Source organism: Equus przewalskii, chromosome 31 (assembly GCF_037783145.1).
Source record: "Equus przewalskii isolate Varuska chromosome 31, EquPr2, whole genome shotgun sequence".
NCBI classification, from domain to species: Eukaryota; Metazoa; Chordata; class Mammalia; order Perissodactyla; family Equidae; genus Equus; species Equus przewalskii.
Window position 1 is genome coordinate 15,603,095 of NC_091861.1, and position 20,280 is coordinate 15,623,374.

At 39.2% G+C, this 20,280-nt stretch overlaps 1 protein-coding gene across 10 annotated transcripts in view; it reads left to right on the top strand.

Annotated features, from left to right (window-relative positions):
• The window catches only part of ESRRG (estrogen related receptor gamma), a 605,082-nt gene that overhangs the window by 407,423 nt on the left and 177,379 nt on the right, over positions 1 to 20,280 (top strand). For all 10 annotated transcript variants that reach the window (XM_070602492.1, XM_070602488.1, XM_070602494.1 and 7 more), the window contains one exon: positions 18,326 to 18,741. In XM_070602492.1, the coding sequence (XP_070458593.1) occupies positions 18,339 to 18,741 (403 nt within the window). In that variant the 5' untranslated portion in view covers positions 18,326 to 18,338. The remainder of the gene's footprint in view (positions 1 to 18,325; positions 18,742 to 20,280) is intronic.

Genomic DNA, 20,280 nt, shown 5'->3' on the forward strand with positions numbered 1-20,280 from the left:
TGCTAAGATGTTTGAAAATTAACCACTTTCCATTTCAGAAGTTGTCTCTAACTGCATTTTTTCCCCAGACCTGTGTTAAATTAATTGTTATCCACATTGAACATGGTAGAAAAATCTAACCTCATTAGTTGTTTGCTTAATTTCCACCCAACTTAATTCTTAATATAATATGACGTTATATTATTATAGTATATATAATATTATATAATGTTATATGAATAATATTTTGACCTTCTCTGAAACTCACCACATTTTCCTCTGGGAAAAGATCTCATTATTTTTCACAGCCAGTGTCATTGCTTGCACATAGTAGATACTAAAGATCTGTGAATTGATTCATTTAAAGCTCTGTTAAAAACAACTAGTATGACTTCTTATTCTCAGGTACTGAGAAGTTAAGGAGATCATTTTGTGTGATATTGTGAGCTAATGTTGGTGAAGGATCAGTAAAAGTCAGAATGATTATCCAAGTTTCTAAATAAACACAAATCACAACAAATGTCAAAATTTGAGTAATTTTTTTTTGTGAGAACTCCAAGTAAGTATGGATTTATATTTCGAATCTAGGTGTAGATTTACTTTCAGATTTGATTATTCCAAAGTTTAAAAATGAGGTTTTGGGGCTGGCCTCATGGCAGAGTGGTTAAGGTTCCTTGCGCTTTGCTTGGTGGCTGGGGGTTCACAGATTCAGATCTAGGGGCAGACCTACACGACTCATCAGCTGTGCTGTGGAGGCGTCCCACATACAAGGCAGAGGAAGATTGGCACGGATGTTAGCTCATGGCTAATCTTCCTCACAGAAAAAAAAAAAATGAGATTTTGTCCTGCAAATTTACAGTAACACTTTAGATTTGCATAATGCTTTATACTTTTCAAAGTTTCCACATCTGTTTTCTCTTTTGAGTCTCAACATTCCTATGCATTAGTTGGTATAGACATTAATTAGTAACCCCATTTTGATGAGCAGATAACTGAGGCACAGTGCATTAATTTTTACTAATTTATACATATTGATTCACTTAATTAATGACAGCAGCTAATTGGCCAGAAAGTTCTGCCTAATATCTAGCTCTATTTTTCCATACTGTGAAATGAGTCAATTTCTCCTTATTGGATGACTCTAATCCCATACCAATTAAGTAATAATCATACTTTAGCCTTCTTCTTTCTGTGATATAAATAATCTAGTATTTTCTAAGTTAGTCCTTTTGACTTTTCAACCTTATTATTCTTTCTTCTCAGTCATTTAAGGATTAAGCTCCTTTTTTTCTTTTTGGTGTATTTCTGTCACATTTTTGTTATCATGGGTTCGAATAGTCATCACATATACATCATAGCACTTACTGAGTACCCCATTGTTTAAGAAAATTAAAGCGTTGAAAAGTAAAGTCTTCAGAAGATTAAAGTGTTATAGTTACGAGTATGACTCCAGTTGACGTATTTAGTTAGCTATTGTAAAGCATTGTTATTGAATCTTTGTCGCGCTGCATTTTCTAGTTCAGAGGACAGAATTTAGACATAGAAAGGTCAAGTTCAAGTTCTGGATCTGTCACAGTCCTGTTTCCTCATCTGTAAAATGGAGATAAAACTTGATTCACAAGGTTGTCTTAAGAAGCAGTGTGGGACTGGAACTTCTTTTCCCACCATTAAAGAGAAAAAGGAGAAAAACTTCCAGAGATCTTCTTGGGACGTATGAAATCGTATCGCTATTTCTTAAGAACATCATTTTGAGAATTCCACCTACTCTCTTAGAAGTGGCAGAATAGAGGACCATCTATGCCGTCATCTTCGTGACCTTGACTAACTGGTTTCTAGTGTCAGAGTTTTGTTATTTAAAAGAATGTGATAGACAGATATAAACCAGACATAGAAACCTGTGTGATCAGGTTTATAACAACATTAGTAAAGAAAAATGATGCCTTCAATTGGTATAATGCCTTGTAGTTCATTCATTTAGTCATTCAACAAACATCTTTTAAGTGACAAGTTTATTGAGTAGCTAAATGAGTCCAACTTAGTACAAAGGGCTGAGCTTGCAAAGTCAAATAGGCTACAGCCCATGTCTTCAAGGAAAACGTTAATTTTAGAAAAACTTTCTATTTTGAGATAATTGTAGACACACATGCAGTTGTAAAAATAATATAAATCCTCATACCCTTCACCCAGTTTCTTTTTATGGTAACATTTTGCATAATTATAGTATCACAACCAGGAAAGTGCTATTGATGCAATCCACACACTTTATTCAGATCTCACCAGTTTTATATGCATTCGTGTGTGTATTTTTTTTTTTAAGATTTTATTTTTCTCCTTTTTCTCCTCAAAGCCCCCTGGTACATAGTCGTATATTTCGTTGTGGGTCCTTCTAGTTGTGGCATGTGGGACACTGCCTCAGCGTGGTCTGATGAGCAGTGCCATGTCCACACCCAGGATTCGAACCAACGAAACACTGGGCCACCTGCAGCGTAGCGTGCAAACTTAACCACTAGGCCACGGGACCAGCCCCTCGTGTGTGTATGTTTTGTTCTATGTAATATTATTATATATGTAGATTCCTGTGACCGCCACCACAGTCAAGATAAAGAACGGTTCCGTCACAAGGTGATAATTTGTTTTTATATTATACTTTATAAAAAATTATACTTTGCCAAAGAAATTTTAGCTTGACTCATATATTATTAATGGATCATTAGGAGTACAAAAACCTCTTTTGATGATGCTTTTAATATTTATCTCCTGTTTTTCATTCTCTTTGCCACCATCTTGGTTCAAGTCTTCCTCCTCATTTATCTGGATGGATATAGTAGCGTCCTAGCTGGGCTGTAAACACCGTGAGTTCAGAGATGTGCTTTATTTATTTTATCAGGTTATTTACCTGAAACACAGTTAGGATAAATGAGTGAATAAATAAATAAAAAGGACAGTGCTACAGCCAAAACTGTGGTTAATGGAAACACAAATTGGGACATGTCTCTTTTCTCTTTGGAAATCTTCAGTAGCTTCCTGTCGCCTACAAAATGACATCTGATCCGCATCCAGAACCGGTGTTCTGGACGTTCCACAATCTGGCCCCAACCTACTTTCTGACCCACAGCAGATTCCAAATCTCCCGAAGTGTTCTTCACAACCACCCCCAACTTTATTCTCTGAGCCTGTCTTGCCCTCTCCCACTTCTGAGTCACCCTCCTTCATCCTGAAATGTTTTGTTCTTCTTGTTTGCTGACATCCTCTGAAGTCAGTGCAAATAGCTTTTATTCAGTCTTCCCGCAACTTGCCATGAGAAGTACTTCCCATTGACAGATTGAGCAACTGAGGTTTGTAGATTACATGTCAGAGTCCACGTTAGTGAATGACGCTGCTGATGAACTCAAAGCCAGTTCTTCTAGTTAAAAATCCTAGAATCATTTGTTGGTCCCCCTGTAGGTATTCTTGTTTTGTTTTGTTATGATTTAAATCAGATCTCTTAGCAGGTTTACTGTGACCTAGAGAGGTATGAAAATAGCTCTTCTGTGCTTAATGCTTTGTCTCGCAGATTCTTGAGATTGTATGAACAACACTTTCATTTAGGAAATTTGTGTTCTAGCGTTTAAAGTCCACCACTTTTTGTGCGTGTGTGCGTTCGCGGTTTGTCCATTTATTCAAAAACCCAGGTACAAGGCTAAATTTTAGGAATAGAAAACAATTAATGCATAGTCCTCCTTAAGTGGAGGGATAGAAACATAAGTCTATACATGACAAACAGTGTGTTGTCATGCAGTTGTAGTTGTAGAAAGATGCTCATGGAATTCTGGGAACATCAAGTGAAGGGAGTGTCAGGAAAGATTTTCTGGAGATGTGATCACTCAGTTGAGTTTTTGCTGATGGATACGAGCTAGCCAGATGATGAAGGAAAGGGAAAAAAGAGATGCAGTCCAGGGAGAAGGGGAGGCTGGTTGGCACGGGGAGTTACAAATTGTTAAGCATTGCATATCTGTAAGGCACAAGGTGGGAGAAAAGAGATTGGGGTTGAAGAGGATGGCGCAGTCAGTGATGATGGTGAGATCCAGCCTCCTTGGCTAAGGGGCTTGGTTATCCACCTGTAGAGTCGTTGAAAGAGAGAGATTGTAAACTTGGCCAGATTTGTCTTCAGGAATGTACGCAGTTTTATTATTCTGCAGAATCCTCTTTTCAGGAAAACGTGAATATAATCATGTTGTTTCTCCTTAGTTACTACTAAATACTGTCACCCTCATGTGTATGAAAGTTAAAGAAGGGAAGATATGTGCTCTGTGACTTTTTTTTCCTTTCCTGCTAAGGAAAATCATCTAGACATTTCTACTTGAGAAGCATCTAGTAAATTGACAATGAAATCATTTTTTAAATTTTTCTTATTATTTTATTGAAGTCATAATTGTTGATAACATTGTTAAATTTCAGATGTACATTATTATTTATCAGTATTGTGTATAGACTTCATCATGCTCTTGTTGATGAAATCATTTTTAAATTTAAGTTACTATGCAAATTTTCTTTCCTAGCAGCTTCTTAGAAATTATATATTTCTTTTGAAAAGTATAATTTTACCTACTCAGGTTTTATATATTACACCTTTTCCCATAATACTTTTACTTTATGTATGTATATCTAAACCATGTTTTTAAAAATCGGATGACTCTCCTTTTTTTTCTCATTTCCACTTCTTAAATCCTAAATTTTTCATTATCTCCCATAACACCTACCTCCTTGTTGCAAACACAACCAAACCAAACAAAAAAAGTTTTAAAACAAAAAAATTTTAAAGTTCACCTTTACTGACTTACAGTGACACATTACCACTCACATATTGCATATTTGCTAAAACCACTGTTTGGTGGGCCATGTTTTGGGGGAAGACAGTGGGGAATGAAGTCAGGTTAGCTTGATTTACTTCCAAAATATGCACATGAATGCCTCTCTCTCTCTCTCTTCCCTCATCTGCTGTGTCCTTGTGTGTAAATGAGAAGTAGAACTATGTGTTGAAAAAGAATATTCTAGACCTGATTTTTTAAGACCTGGTTCAGGGCAGAGGAATGAATGAAAACTTCAGTAATACAAAGTTACGATGTTTAACTTATTGCTCAAAAGTTTCTTTTTAGGGGCCGGCCCCGGGGCCGAGTGGTTAAGTCCGAGTGTTGTGCTTCGGTGGCCCAGGGTTTCGCTGGTTCAGATCCTGGGCATGGACATGGCACCGCTCATGAGGCCATGCTGAGCTAGTGTCCCACATGCCACAACTAGAGGGACCCACACCTAAAACATACAACTATGTACTGAGGGGATTTGGGGAGAAAAAGCAGAGGGAAAAAAAAGATTGGCAATAGTTCTTAGCTCAGCTGCCAATCTTAAACAAAAAAAAGTTTCTTTTTAGATCAATTTTATGAGATAAAACTTACATACAAAAAAACGCTTATTTTCCATGCACAGTTAGACGAGTTTTGATGAACGTGTAACACAAACATCCACCAGCTTCCTGATGGCCCCTTCTAGGCAATCCGCACCCCTTGCTCCAGACTACCACTGGTGATTTCTATCCCTGCAGATTAGTTTTGCTTGTTCTAGAGCGTCACATATCACAATCTTAAGTTTGTGTCCACCTTGTATCTTGTGCTTGTATCCACCTTATTTTTGCACAGCAGCGGTCTCTGCTATTCAGCCGTGTTATTGCATTTATCACAGTTCATTTCTTTTTCAGTGTTGACTAGGATTCCATTGCTTACATGTATTACAATTTGTTTATTTGTTCATCAGTGATGGACATTTGATTTGTTTTCATCTTAGGGCTATTATGAATAAAGCTCTGATACACATCGTGTACAGTTCTTTTTTGTGGACATATGTTTTCATTCTTAGTAAATATCTAGTAGTGAATTGTTGTGATCTGCTAAGTGTCTGTTTAACTGGGTAAGAAACTCCTAAACTTTTTTTTCCAAAAGGATCATATCATTTCATCCAGCAATGTATGTGAGTTCCAGTTGCTCCACATCCTTACCAGCATTTGGTGTTATCAGTCTTGTGAATTTTAGCCGTTCTTATGAGTGTGAAGAAAAAAAATTCTCTTTAGTTTACAACTGTCAGGGAAACTCTAAAAACTGTACAAGACAAATTGCCATATATAACTTAGGGATATTAGAATTAGCATATTCCTTACTGAATTTTGAAACCTTTAACAGTGTTGTCTTATATTTTATCATCTTTAATCACATGTTCACTTATGACACTCACTGATGTTTTTATAGGTGATGTGTATATAATATGTTCATGTGTGTATACCTATTTATTGTAGTCCTAAGTTTTTTTGTTTGTTACAATGTTATGAAAGTTCATCATCTTTCATAATCTCCCATATCTATTTTATTTTATTTTATTTTAAGGAAGATTAGTCCTGAGTTAACATCTGCTGCCAATCCTCCTCTTTTTGCTGAGGAAGACTGGCCCTGAGCTAACATCCATGCCCATCTTCCTTTACTTTATACGTGGGACGCCTACCATAGCATGGCTTGACAATTGGTGCCACATCCGCACCCGGGATCTGACGTGGCAAACCCCGGGCCTCCAAGAAGCAGAACATGTGAACTTAACCACTGTGCCACTGGGCTGGCCCCTCCCAGGTCTCTTAAAAATTAGACTTTTATTGTTGCTGATAGTTGAAAATATCTGAACACCTAGTCAGAAGATTCTTTCCTGAAAATGAGAGATTCTTTCCTGAAAGTTTACATATTTATATGTTTTGGATTTTTAAAAAATTGAGTATTAAGACTCTGCCGGTTCAGTGATGGATTTTACATGTTAAAATCTTCCTTACACAACTGTATTTATGGATGATAATCATATCAATTATGAAAATAAATATTTTGATCATAGCCTCTCCAATTATTTACTGAAACTGAGGGATGGATATCATGTAACCCAGCTAGTGTTCTATACTACTGGTTTGGAGAACAAAAGGATAATTCTTCTAACGTTCATAGAAGAATTAGGTAGTGAGCTAGTTGACTAAACGTGTAATCAAAACTTCTCACCCCAGTATTCAAACAATATCTTTTCTCATTTTGTAATGTATGCCTACAGATCTTTATGTACTATTGCCGTTAGAGATAACAAATTTTCACAGTTAGAAAGCAATAAAATATATTTAACACTAAATCTTTACTGAGCATAGTTTAATCTTTCTCCGATGCAGAAAACACTTTATAATTTTATAGCCCCAGCACCTCATTATTGTGAATGCCCATTATTATACTGGCTAAGAGTAGAAATGATGCTGAATCAAGAGTCTGTGCTAATGGAGTCTTAGATTGAGAGAGGAAAAGATGTGTTTACCCATATGCATCTCTTTACTTTAAATTCTATAGGATTTCTTTTCCATTTCCGGTTCTTCTAGGTTTTCCCCCTACCCTACTCTACTCTTTCTGAATATATACATCATTCTCTTGATTTTCTTAACAAAAATACCATTTCAGGCTTTCTCTATGTGAAAACCATGACAAAGTGATTTTATAGGCAGTTCTGAAACGGACTAAACTTGACAACAATTGTATTTTATGACAACTTCTGCTTGCATGTCCCTGGCCTACTTTGATATCCGCATTTTTTTTTTTCTTACCCCAAATACGAACCGTTTCATAGCTCTGCTTTGGCTGAAAACAAATCCCGTTACCAAGAATGCATTTTCATGGAGAAGCGCATACTTCACTCCAGCCATCAGGGCCTTAACACCTTAACTCTATAATATTCAATTTCTCACTCACCAAGAACTGGAGCCTTTTTTTTTAGTGGTTTGTGTTTATAGGGGTTGAGGAAGAATTAGTGTTATGGAACTAAACCAGATTAAGGGGGAATGTGAATTAGATTTGCTAACAGATGGTGCCGTGGAAATTAAAGGTTCTTTGCGAATGGAAGCGACAGCAGCTTGCTTCTGTTCCTCTGTCTCTCCCGTCCGTGCATTTGATAGACGGGTATAAATCACGACAATCCTGTCTTGACAGCCAATTTCGAGAATTTGATCTGGTTAAAGACACAGCTTTCCTACTCTGCTCACCGAAACCTGCTTCTATTTTATTTTTACGTAGCGCCTTGTCATCTTTAGAAAAGCAGACTCGCCCGCCTCACCTTAATGAAATTTTTCTTAATTACAGTTTTAGCTCTTGAGTGTTAATTACTTTGCCATTCAGCCTGAATTTTCGTAATATCTCTGAGGGATTTTTTTCTTCTTCTTTTTTTTTTCCCACCCTTTTTACTCCTGCATATGCCTTTGTTGTTACTAAAGATGTTTTACATTGTGAGAAGTTGTTGCCAGAGAACGCTGTTTGGGAATCCCAATTACTAAAATCATTATTTTTAAGAAGGCCTTCCTGAGACGTAGTCAAATTACCAAATCGGAAAAATGTTTAAAGGTGTTAGAAGCAGACACTCAAAATAGCAACTATTTCAACAAAACTGCACGCAAAGGTGAGTGACAACACTTTTTTTGGCTAATCAGGGCTGCAGAAAAATCTTCTCCGTCGGCTGAAATAAACCCCAAGAAGTCAAAAGATGTGACCGCAGTGTGGCCAAACCAGTTTGTGTTTGTGTTGACCTTGTGATGAGCTAGGAAATGAGAATAAAATACAGAGCATCTAAAAGAGAGACTAGAAGTATTGAACCAATTGTGCGGACCCCCTTGCATCCAGGCGCTCAGGTCCGACAAGCTCAGGAGACAAGAACCAGGGTTGCCTCTTACAAATCCACGTGGCACGTGGGCTTACGACATAGCAAGGAAGAAGAAACAGAAGAGCGGGGAAAAATCACTCCAGAAGTGAAGAGAAGATTCTTTGAGCGAGCCACTAACAGTTGGTAGAAATGAAGCTTCCTACTGGCAGTCAAATCAAATGTAGTAACAACTCCAGGGCCCCCGCTGCTCGCTGACAGCGTGGTGTCACACGCTGGGACAAACATTCACTTAAACACTGATTGCAGGAAATTGCCCTTTCCGCCAACGCCTCCCACCAAAAAACGTAATGAGCAGAAAGAGAACCATTTCTAGGAAAAACCAAGAGGCCTGCCCCTCAGCTCCCCCCAGATTATCACGGAACGGTCTGTTCCTTTGTATCCCACTGGGCATGATTCCTCAGTTGAATTTTGTTGCTACAGTCTCGCTGTTCTGTAGTGAGTTGTTTGTGCAATTATTCCTTCTCCTGCAGCACACACACACACGTGCACATGCGTGCACACACACAGAGGCACACGCACTGCCATGGGCCTGAGTGGTGGCTAAGGACAGTGGCAGCTCAGGAAATGGTAGTTTAGAGAGTGGTCTTTACTGCCATGGCCCTTGCCCTCAAGTCTGATCTGAATCACAGGCCAGTGTGGTTTTTATCTGAGTAAAATACAGTTTTTAAAAACGGACAGGAGTTACTTTCGAAAGCATGGAGGCGAATCCGTTCATTTTACAGATGAGGAGACTGAGGGTCAGAGTGGTGCAATGACTTGTCTCAGGTCACAGCATATCAAATCCAGAGCTGGAACCCATGTCTTCTACTGTGAGAAGACAGGGTTTCCTGAGAAAGGAATGAAAACAAGCAAGCTGTGGGAAGTCTGGATCGGTACTTTTTTTAAAATCAGCTTTTTCAGAATTGCGAATAAGATTTGCAGATTTTTCTCTCCTGTTTATTTTTGGATCTTTGAATGACAACAACAGACAAGTCCCTCCCATCTGAACTCCCTGCTTGTCGATGGCTTCCATCAGCTTCGCTGGATGCTGTCTCAGTGCTGAATAATCCCTTTTACAAAACCCATTCTGCCACAGGACAAATCCTTCATCATTTCCACGGCTTGCATGAAACATAGGTGTGCATGTGTGTTATTTTCCCTTGCCTGCAAATAGCGGCTTCTCTGTTTTAGCTTCCCTTCAAGCAGCTAGCTCGTTGAAATGTTTCAAGAAAGAGGATAGAGGAAGAAGTCTTAAGATGAATAATTAGCTGATTCCAACCCCCTGCCTTTCTCCCCCAACTCTCCTACTTCAGCTGAACAACACCTGATACCAACAGAATATCATTGTAACCTCTGCTATCATAGATCACCCAGGACCAGCTGCGTTCGCATCCAGATGTTAACTACTGCAGACTAAGCTGTTAAGTTAAAAGTATAAATATAGTTTAACCGCTGTCCAACAGGGAAAGATGTGGTTGACTGTGTTGGTTGTACTGTGAATCTCTCTCTACTATAGAAATGTTCCCACGTGCTTGAAGCAACCTTTATTTCAATAATGATTCCTTCTCAGCACATAGATTTTTCTCACCACTGTCATTCACCCAGTTTCAGGGTACGTTTTAGAGTTCCACTCCAAGTGAACTGGCCTCTCTCTATGGAGGCAGCTGGTTTATTGGTCCTTGTAATTGCTTTCGCAAAACATTTTCTTAATGAGTAACGGGTGACATCGATATTATGATCTCAATATCCTTACCTCAACTCCTGATAGCATTCTTATTTCCTCTTTCAGTGTAGCAAAGACCACGGGAAAGGGAAAGTCAGGCAGCCTGAGCTTTCATTGACCCGGATTTGATTTGTGAACTCCATCACTGGGGGGTGTGTGCGTAAAGCATCTATGTTCGATTGTAATTTGTAAAGATCAGTGCATAGACTTTCTATGAGTTGAGTGTCTGCTTATTTCTCCTCTCCGAGAGGCTCTGAGAAGGTCTTCATTTAGCTGTCAGTCCCCTCCTGTTGTGTCGGCTTTTTCTCTTCAGTGTGCTCCCTGACTGCTTGAAAACAGAATTGTCTGAACACAAGCAAACTTTATTGATCCATATTTCTGTTTGAAAGACCAGAGATTTGTAGAAGTAGGAGACTGTTTCTTTCTCTAGAAAGCTACTGCAGAGGAGGTCTCATGGCGTAGTAAATCTCCAAGATGGAATGAATGTTACATTCAGCATATATCGTAAGCTTCATTTTAATGATTTATCTTATGCGGGTTTTTTACCCCATCCTAACCTTCTTCCTAGCCGTGGTCCCCACCTCTGGCCCAGGAATGTTTCAGTCTAACCTGGGAATAGTGACCTGGTCAACTCTTGGGCATTTACTACCCAAGTGGGTTGACATAGGGTACACTATTCTGAGGCCCATCTAATGATCCTTGGGCTTTTGGTCCCAGGAGAGTAATTTGTATAAGGAAAGAAATATTCTTTTGGGTCGGAGATAAAAGGCTTGTTTTGCATTAGTTGTGCATCTGAGTTTCTGACTGGGCATTTCCTGAGATTCTCCTTCAGCATCCATAGGTGTCACAGAGTTGGGCAGTTGTGAGAATATAGTTAATTAAGCTGCATTAGGGCAAATATACACACTTGTTAAAGCACTTAATTTGCCTCAATAATATTGATTACATGGCAGAAGTTTGTTTAAACTAAATGGTATTTTTCCCCCTCCTGTTACAGTCCTTGAATGCGATCTGTAGAATAGCTAATAGCCATCATCAGTTAAATATCATGTTAGTTATAAAGTAATGTCATAAGAATTGATTGGGACTTGGCAATGGAGGGAGGAGAGCTCAAAGCTGAGGGAGATGACTAGCCAGAGTTTTAAGTAGAATCATGGTTCATATAAACCGTGTATATTTTATAGACTTATAGCTACTCTATATTACATGAGTGCCCATTATATTCAAGAAAAGCTCAGACAGTTAATTATGCAAAGCATCATGTATGCAATTACGCAGCATTATTATGCATTTAACAGTTTTATTGATTTGCCAGTAGCTCACTTACTGTATTTAGAGCTATAAACAAGGGATGTTCACCCCCAGATTGAAATAGGTCCAAGGAAACAAGCTAAGGATAAATTACACTGCTAAGGGCCTCTGCATCAGATCGAATCCTTAAATACAGAAACTGTCAACAATCATAATGTGCAACACATTGTGATATCACAGGACCATTTCTTTTCCCATTAATAAAGTTTATCAGCCAGGAAGCATCAGAAATCACCTGGCAATACAAATGGAAGCAACTGCAATTTCCTACATCTAAAATAGGCCGGATAACGTAACAAGGAGATCAGCAGTGGCCTCCGGCATTTTCATGGCATAGGAAAATGGGATGCTGGTGTGTTTACAGGCACTTTCTAACATATACATGCTTACAACACCCCCAGTCTTGGTGGGTTGGATGCTCTTGTTAGTGCATTTTTCTTGCCATCTTTCTGGGCCTTCATTGTTGAAGAATATTGTCCATATAGCCCCCCTTAGTGTTGGAATGGATGGCCGTCCCTCCTGGTTTGCCTGGTACTGAGGGCTTCCCAGAACATGGGATTTCGGCACTTAAACCAGGATAGTCGACCAACCTAATGTCAGAACAAAATTGAATAAGAAATTCTAGAACTTTCTTTTAGGATTCTAGAATCCTAAAAGCAGACAGGGTTTCAGGGAGATCCTCCCAGTCGTGGCTTAGTCAGTAGGTATAAAGTTCTATTCATGGGGCACTTACCTTTCCATGACTGGCCGGAAATGAGTCGAGTTTCTTGTTTATATCCTACATTTTCTTCATTGGTGTAGTGCACAGCCTTTTACAGAATTAGGAAACCTTTCAGCTTAAACAGAGGCTCTGATTTGTTATTTTAGGGAGCTGGCCCCCACAGTACTTAGCCATATCACTTGTCGGCAACCCCAGCACCCCTTTGCAGGCAGCTGTTTGCTTACTCTTGTGCTTGATGGAGTAAGTTGGAAAGAGTCTTTTAGACTAAATGCACAAGTTATTTGTTCAAAACATCAAGAAAGAGCATTACGAAATCATTGTGATCCTGTAATGCAGAAATCTGTTCCATTAGGTGGTCCCCAACATTTATGACAGAATGCCCAAAATTATACATAAGTGTGTGTGCATAGTGTGCACGTGTGTTTTAATCTTTCCAAGCGTGTGGGTCAGGATTTACAATTCTTTCTTTACAATTAATGATCTCCTTCCGTTCGGTTAACCAGGTAGACCTTAAGATATTTCTTATTAAAAGAAAAAATCCTTTCTCTTCCTTCCCCAACTAAGCCAGTGTACCTTAATGCAATGATGATATGTTAGACCCAGCAGTTGTCAAAGCAGCGTATTACTGTGATGCCATAATGACACCCTGTCTGTCTAAAGTAGTCATGTTTTCTCAAATCGCACGTTGCACCGTTGATTTCTGACATGACACTTCATTCGGTTGCTCTCCCTTACTTCAGCATCACTATTCTCTGACAATAGCAGCTGGTGCCCATTTTCTTCCTAAGTGATTCACATTTTGCCACTTTACGAGAGTGCAATTAGTTGAAGCAGGGGAAAAAAAGAAAAGCTCATTGTAAAGTAGCGTGCTTGAAGTTGTAACTCAGGCTGCAAGGGAGCTGCTGGGGTCAGGGGCTCTGATTCCTGGGCCTCCGGGAGTTGCCGCATTAGTTTTGGAGGTTTTCTTCAAAAAGCATGAAAACAAAACAAAAAGCCTATAGGCTAATAAAAGCTTTTTATTTTTTTAAACAAAGATACTTAACTATTTAATCTGATGGTTTCAGAAAGTAGAAAACCAACCAATCCTCATCGATTCCTTCCTATCTTGAATAGGTAGTGTTCAGACGGTAGAACTTGACAACCTTCCTTTCCAACCCTGAAATTCTGTGATTCCGTGAGAGAGCTAAGGATTCTGTCTCATGTCTCTCCTTCCCTCATATTTGTGAACTTGCAGGTTTGCTGGCTTCAGTGTCCTTATATATAGATTTTGAATATAAATTCATAAAGCGTTTCGACTTTATAATGATGATGGGTACTTTTTCGGACTCTTAAGGATGACAAAGAAGAAAAAATACTTACTTCTTAGGTTGGTTGTCATTTCTTTAGCCTATTAAGGTGTCTGTCACTGATAGAGATATAAAAAAGGTTGTAAAAGGTCTTACCTTAGTGTAAAGATCAGGAAGGCCAACGAGACCTGTGCACGTATGTTCCTTATAAGACGTTTATGCACCATTTATTTTAGTTGGGAAAGAAAGTAGCAGATAAATTTGAGTTTGGTATAAAATTTAAAGGATGAAATACACTCTTTGCTAAGAACTTACAGTGTGATGAAAGGGTTAATAATATATAAGCCTATGGAACATTCTAGTTAAACCAATGTTTAGCAATTACAGTATTGGTCACGCTTAAGTCTCTTTATGGGAAATGTTGACCATCCCGGACATGTACGCATGCGTGCTGAAATTCTGGCAATTCCTTCAAGATCAAATACCTATCTGGATCTAGGTAGGATCTCTGAAAACAATTAAGCTCGGTCATCACACTATAAATTGAATATTAACTTACAGATTTTCTTGTTTTCCCCTACAGCAGCAATTTTAATTGATGCTTATTCTTTCTTTCTCTCACTTTCTCTCTATATAGGCACACACATACACACAGTTAATTACCTTTCAAAAATTATGTTTTTAAATAGCCCAGCAAAGAAGTTTTATTTGCCTGGTCCCTTGTGTCTAAGACTGAAGATAAATTTTATCCTTGCGGACCCTTAGGCAAGACTAGTCCTAAGTTGAAGCATGATAATCAGAATTATTTGAGACTGTATCTCAAACTGGGTTGAAAATGCTTTTTAAGACACTGAAATTTCTCTGGCCTTGGGAAAGCTGTTAAATTCCTCAAATTTAGTTTCTTATATGGAAACTAAATGTTCTTCTTGACATAGGTATCTCTCCCTCCAGTTTATTCTCAGGGTTTTTACTCAGAGAACGTTCTTGGAAAGTCAAATGTCTTGCTCTCTTGTGCTTCTCATCTTTTCTCTTAAAATAATAAAATAAAAACAATAGTCCTAAGGCTTTAAAATAAATATTTCCAACACATGTTATTTCTATTCATAATTCTTAACGAAACTTAGATTTTTATTAATCCAATGTGACCTAAAATTTCTGCATTAACAGCACAATGTGGAATTGGGCTTATTCTCTTTGGCTCCAGATAAAGCCATCATCCTGAAAATGGCTCTTTCTGACAAAAAGGTGTTCTTTTGAAATAAAGTCTTATTCACTACATTCCTCTTAGAGTTAATGTGAATTTTAGTGCCTCTAATTTTAGATTGAAGTGAAGTCTAGAATAAAACCCACCAGCTGACAATTGAATTTATAGATAGTTGTGAATATTTCAGGTTTGAATAATAGAGCTGTAGAATTTCAGAGACAGAGAGGGAGAGAATTAAGACCCGCTGTAGTTTTCGGGTATAATGTAATGATGTCTAGGAAGTGTTCAGTGTAATGGGCTAAGTAGTAATTAGGAGACAAGTGTGTTCTTTCAGAGATTCTGTTTAGGCTTCTCTCCAACTGGAGAGGGTCACAGGGCAGACCTCCAGTCAACGTGGCGGCCCCTTCCGCCCATTTCCACTCACGGGTGAGCTGTGAATATAATACAGCTACCCCTGCTTGTTTGGCTGTTTTTAAAAAACCAATGAACACCTTTAAAAACTCTCTGTTGGCTTCAAGACATTTCTGCGTGGACTTTGGAGTCAGACCTGAGTTCACACCCCAGCTCTGCCACTTCCTGGCTCTATGACTTGCAGGAAATTGTGTGACGGCTGAGTCTGTTTTCCTAAAGTGTCTTACCACCCGCACGAGGTGGTCTTGGGGATTAAATGAGGTAATATTTGTAAAGTGCTCAGGTTAGGGCCTGGCACATAACGAGCACTGGATAGATGGCAATTCTGAGTATTATTATTTCCACCAGGCAAAAGCGATTAATTAAGAAAGCAGTTCATGGCTGAAAGAAACAAGTACGACCTATAGGACAAATCCAGCTTGTTCACTGTCATTTACAGCTTCAGTGGCCAGACCTTGTGTAGGAGAAGATATTGCCACTGTCTGGACTCCTCTGACAACTTGAACTTCCTTGCTTGCATCCAGGTTATTTCAAAGCGATGGATTGGGGTTATGACTGAGACAATTGCCTGCAGACTCTTAAGTTTTCAGGGACGTTAACCACATTTGCCTGACCCATAAACATCTGATGACTTAGCAAATAAATATTCCCTAAGTGGGAGGGTAATTTCTGACCTTGTTCCTTAATCAAAAGTTGTGCAAATTTTAGAAGTCCGTGAGAAAAAACACAAGGGGAGGAAAATTGGCATGAAATTAACTATAGACGACACCAAAAAAGAGAGAGAAAAAGGGGGCCTGGAGAGAGCATGGTGTGTTTTATGATCTAAGCTGCTCACAAAGACTGTCTTATGGAAAAGGGAAAAAAAAAAGAAAAAAGAAATGGTGCCTTGCAGGCAGATGGCGAAAGAGTTAATTGTCATAGCTGCGAGAAATTCAGTGCCCGAGAGAGGAAAGGGGAGCAACCATGTTTTAGTACCCTAATAACTTCTAACTCTCGTCTAAGATCATAATGTATGTGCGAGCAGTCCAGTAATTATAAGGTAATAAGTGAAGTGGTGGGGTAAGTGCTCTAAATTAAAAGGAATTCGCAAGGCTGCTGTAAGTCAGTGCCGACCCGCTTTCTTTCAAACGTTGACTTGAGGAAAAGTGCTTAGCCCGGAGAGCAAACCAGGAGACAAGGAGAGCGATCTATTAATTACAACGCTCATTAACAGTGACGGGTACAAGGCAGCAGATGCAGAAGAGAGAGGACGCCGTAGCTCAGGCTGGTGAGGGGGATATTTTTCCTTTCGCTAGTTCTTTGGGAAAGGACATCACAAGTGGGTGGGCGAAAGGCACAAGATATTTTTGTGGATTTCTCCTTCCTCTTTGCTTTCTTCACGTCCTGAAACTGCTTTACTTGAGAAAGCAGAACAAAATTGCCAATGTGCCGTAGATTGATTGAGAGGCAAATTCTTGCTCTTGAGCCTGGCTTCTTGGAACAGTTCAGTGGACATTCCCGATAGGAAATTCCATCTTTTTCTTCATTTTAACGTAACAGAATAGTGGGGGGAGGGGGACCTGGAGGAGAGCATGAAATCTGAGCAATAATAAAATATCATTAGATTTATAGTGAAAGAGATAATTGCATCCCTTTGATTATATGGTGGCTACTCCCCCAAATTCTGGTGAATGACCATTACCCTGTGGGATTCCCATAAATCAACTTTCCACTGGGAAGCAATTATCTAAGTCCCTTTCTCAACTCTCACCTCTTATAGTGGGCTCTCAGAAGGTTCTTAGAGACTTTGCTAAAAGGGGTTTTGCACTATGGCTAAGCGGAAAGAAAGTAGGGCCAATTATATCTTTTCATCTAATTACCTTTTCAGAAATTTAATCACTTATGGGTCCAACAAAGAAAGAGCGGCAGTGTGTTTCTTCTAGATAAGAGAGAGAGTTTGTCAGATTAGATGCTTCATCATATTTCCTTTTAGGAGGTACGATGTTAAAAGACCAAAAGAAGGGAGAAAAATGAGCAAATCTCATTTTTTCAGGACAAAATATGATACATTCTTACTTTGCTGAATATAAGGTATCAGACTTATAGACTCACAAGTATACAGAAGACTCAAATGGCTTTTACTGATTCATCTTCCGAATAATGGCAGATCACACACATAAACACACACACAAACACACACACGTATTTAATCAGTGCTGGTGATCATTTCACTAAGTTTTCTGGGCTCTAGAAATCATCCTTAAATATTGGCTAGAGTTTTATACTTGATGTCTTTCTATATAGCTAAATGGCTATGCAATAGAGCGATTTAAATAAAGCAGCAAAATGATTGAGGATATATTCCCTATGTGTCTTCATCAGATCAATAAAAGACACAGTTATGCTTATGGAAGCGTGCTGACAAACAGTAATTACAGAGCTGAGGAATTGTCTGTTCAGTCTTGAAAGTAAAACTTTGATTCCACTCATCATAAAATGATGGCAGCCTCAGAACGTAGAAGGGAAAAGTAGAGTGAGGATAAATACAATTTTAGAAAGGATATGGACTCTGCAAATCGCTCCTCTACCAGGGATAAATTTAGAATCGAGAGAGTTGATTTAGATATTGACATGGTTCTCCAGGAGAAAGGTAAAATAAAAGGAATTGGACCCGTTAGAGCTTTTGTTTATGGCCTGTCTGGGCACTTTGATGTAACCCTGCCATGGCCTAATGCTGATTACCTTCTTGTAGAACAAGAGATATTGACTAGGGAATGAATGATGTGTAATCCCCAGCTCTTAGGCAGTGCTCTCAAAGAGCTATGTCTTTAACATATGAATTCTTCTCTTTTTTTTTTTCTCCTTTCATCCTTCTCTTTCACTGTCTCTATTTTTTCCTCTTCTTTTTGTTTCTCCCTCTTTTGGTCTCTGTGTTTGACACTCTCTCCTTCTCTTTGTCCCTCTCTCTGTATCTCCTTGCATCTCAGGCTTCTCTGCAGAATGTCAAACAAAGATCGGCACATTGATTCCAGCTGTTCGTCCTTCATCAAGACGGAACCCTCCAGCCCGGCCTCCCTGACGGACAGCGTCAACCACCACAGCCCAGGTGGCTCCTCAGACGCCAGCGGGAGCTACAGTTCAACCATGAATGGCCATCAGAACGGACTTGACTCGCCACCTCTCTACCCTTCTGCTCCTATCCTAGGAGGTAGTGGGCCTGTCAGGAAACTGTATGATGACTGCTCCAGCACCATTGTTGAAGATCCCCAGACCAAATGTGAATACATGCTCAACTCGATGCCGAAGAGACTGTGTTTAGTGTGTGGCGACATCGCTTCTGGGTACCACTATGGGGTAGCGTCGTGTGAAGCCTGCAAGGCATTCTTCAAGAGGACGATTCAAGGTTAGTGTGGACATGGGAATACCCTACCCTCTTCCAGCCTCACGTGATGGTTTGTTTGTTTGTTTTCCTAGTCTTTATCCTTTCGCACTCTTAATTCTATCTTGAGTATAAAATAGAAATAGATTAAAATTGATAGTGGAGGATTTATAGAATAAACTCCTCCCAGATATGCCCCTTATCGGTTAATTCTCCTTTCCCTGTGCTGTAATGATGGAATGATAGTAAGCTTTGGGTGGAGTTTAAAAGAGCACAGCTATTATTAGAGTAATGTGGGTCTGCTTAGCAACTGAACAAGTGCACACCGGATTAATAGTGCTTTTTCCCCTTCAGATCTTCTTATAGATGCACGGAAGTAACAAATGCTTCAGACCAGTGGTTCTGGAGAGCTTGACAAAATGCAGACCCTAGGCCCCACCCCCAGAGTTTCTGATTCGTTAGGTCTGGGGTAGCAGCCCAAGAATTTACATTTCTAACAAATTGCCAGGTGATGGTGATGCTGCTGGTCCAGGGACCACACTCTGAGAACCACTGCTCCAGACAAGTTTAATTATCTACTCCCTTCTTTCCCTGTAATTGGGTATACTTTCTCCACTTTTTAACGAATTTGCATAAAAAGTCTTCCAAATTATAAAATATACCATATACATAAGACATACCCAGACCTTTATAGATCTCCAGACTTATAAATAACAATTATTTCCTACATAAAATATGGAAAAATGTGACTGAAATTGGTATGTGCCCTTTTAAACTAGGAATCCACCAATACAGAACTCAGCTCAATTTAAAAGCTGTGGATACATATTCTTATAGAAAATGATATTTCACTTTTTTAGATCCTTTGTGATACTTTTGAAGAAAATAGGGGACGGAAAGAATAACTTCATTGAGGATCCTTGGCACACCAGTGATTCCGTTCTGTTCAGTGGTTTATAAAATGAATCTTCTTAACGGCCAGTTGTGGATACAACTACTTATCAGTAGTTCTCAACCTGGCCAGCTCATTGGAATCACCTGGAGACTTTTAAAAAATACAGATGCCAGGGCTTATACCCCAAAATTCTGAATTAATGGGCCTTCGGTGTGGCTGGGGCAAGGAGGGATTTTTGAAAGCATCCTGATTAATGCTTGACGTAAAGCCAAGGTTAAGAACCACAGCGCCATACTGTGCTGTGTTCTATCACAGTGCTTCTCAAAGTGTGGTCGCTGGACCACCAGGGTCAGGGTCATCTGGGAACTTGTTAGAAGTAGAGATTCCTGGGCCTCATCCCAGATTATCTCAGTCAGGCCCTCTGGGGATGGAACCCCACCATCCGCGTTTCACCAAGCCCTCCAAGTCAGTCTAGTCATTCTAAGGCTCACCCAAGTTTGAGAACCTCTGCTTTATATCATGCTGCTGCTGATTTATCACTGACAACTGACCATTGTCATCTAATGGTCCCTTGTTGGATGTGACTGAAATCAGTGTAATAACTTAGTGACATACTCGTTTTTAAAGTGCAAAAGAGATTGTGTTTGCTAAACTAATCTTTCTAAATA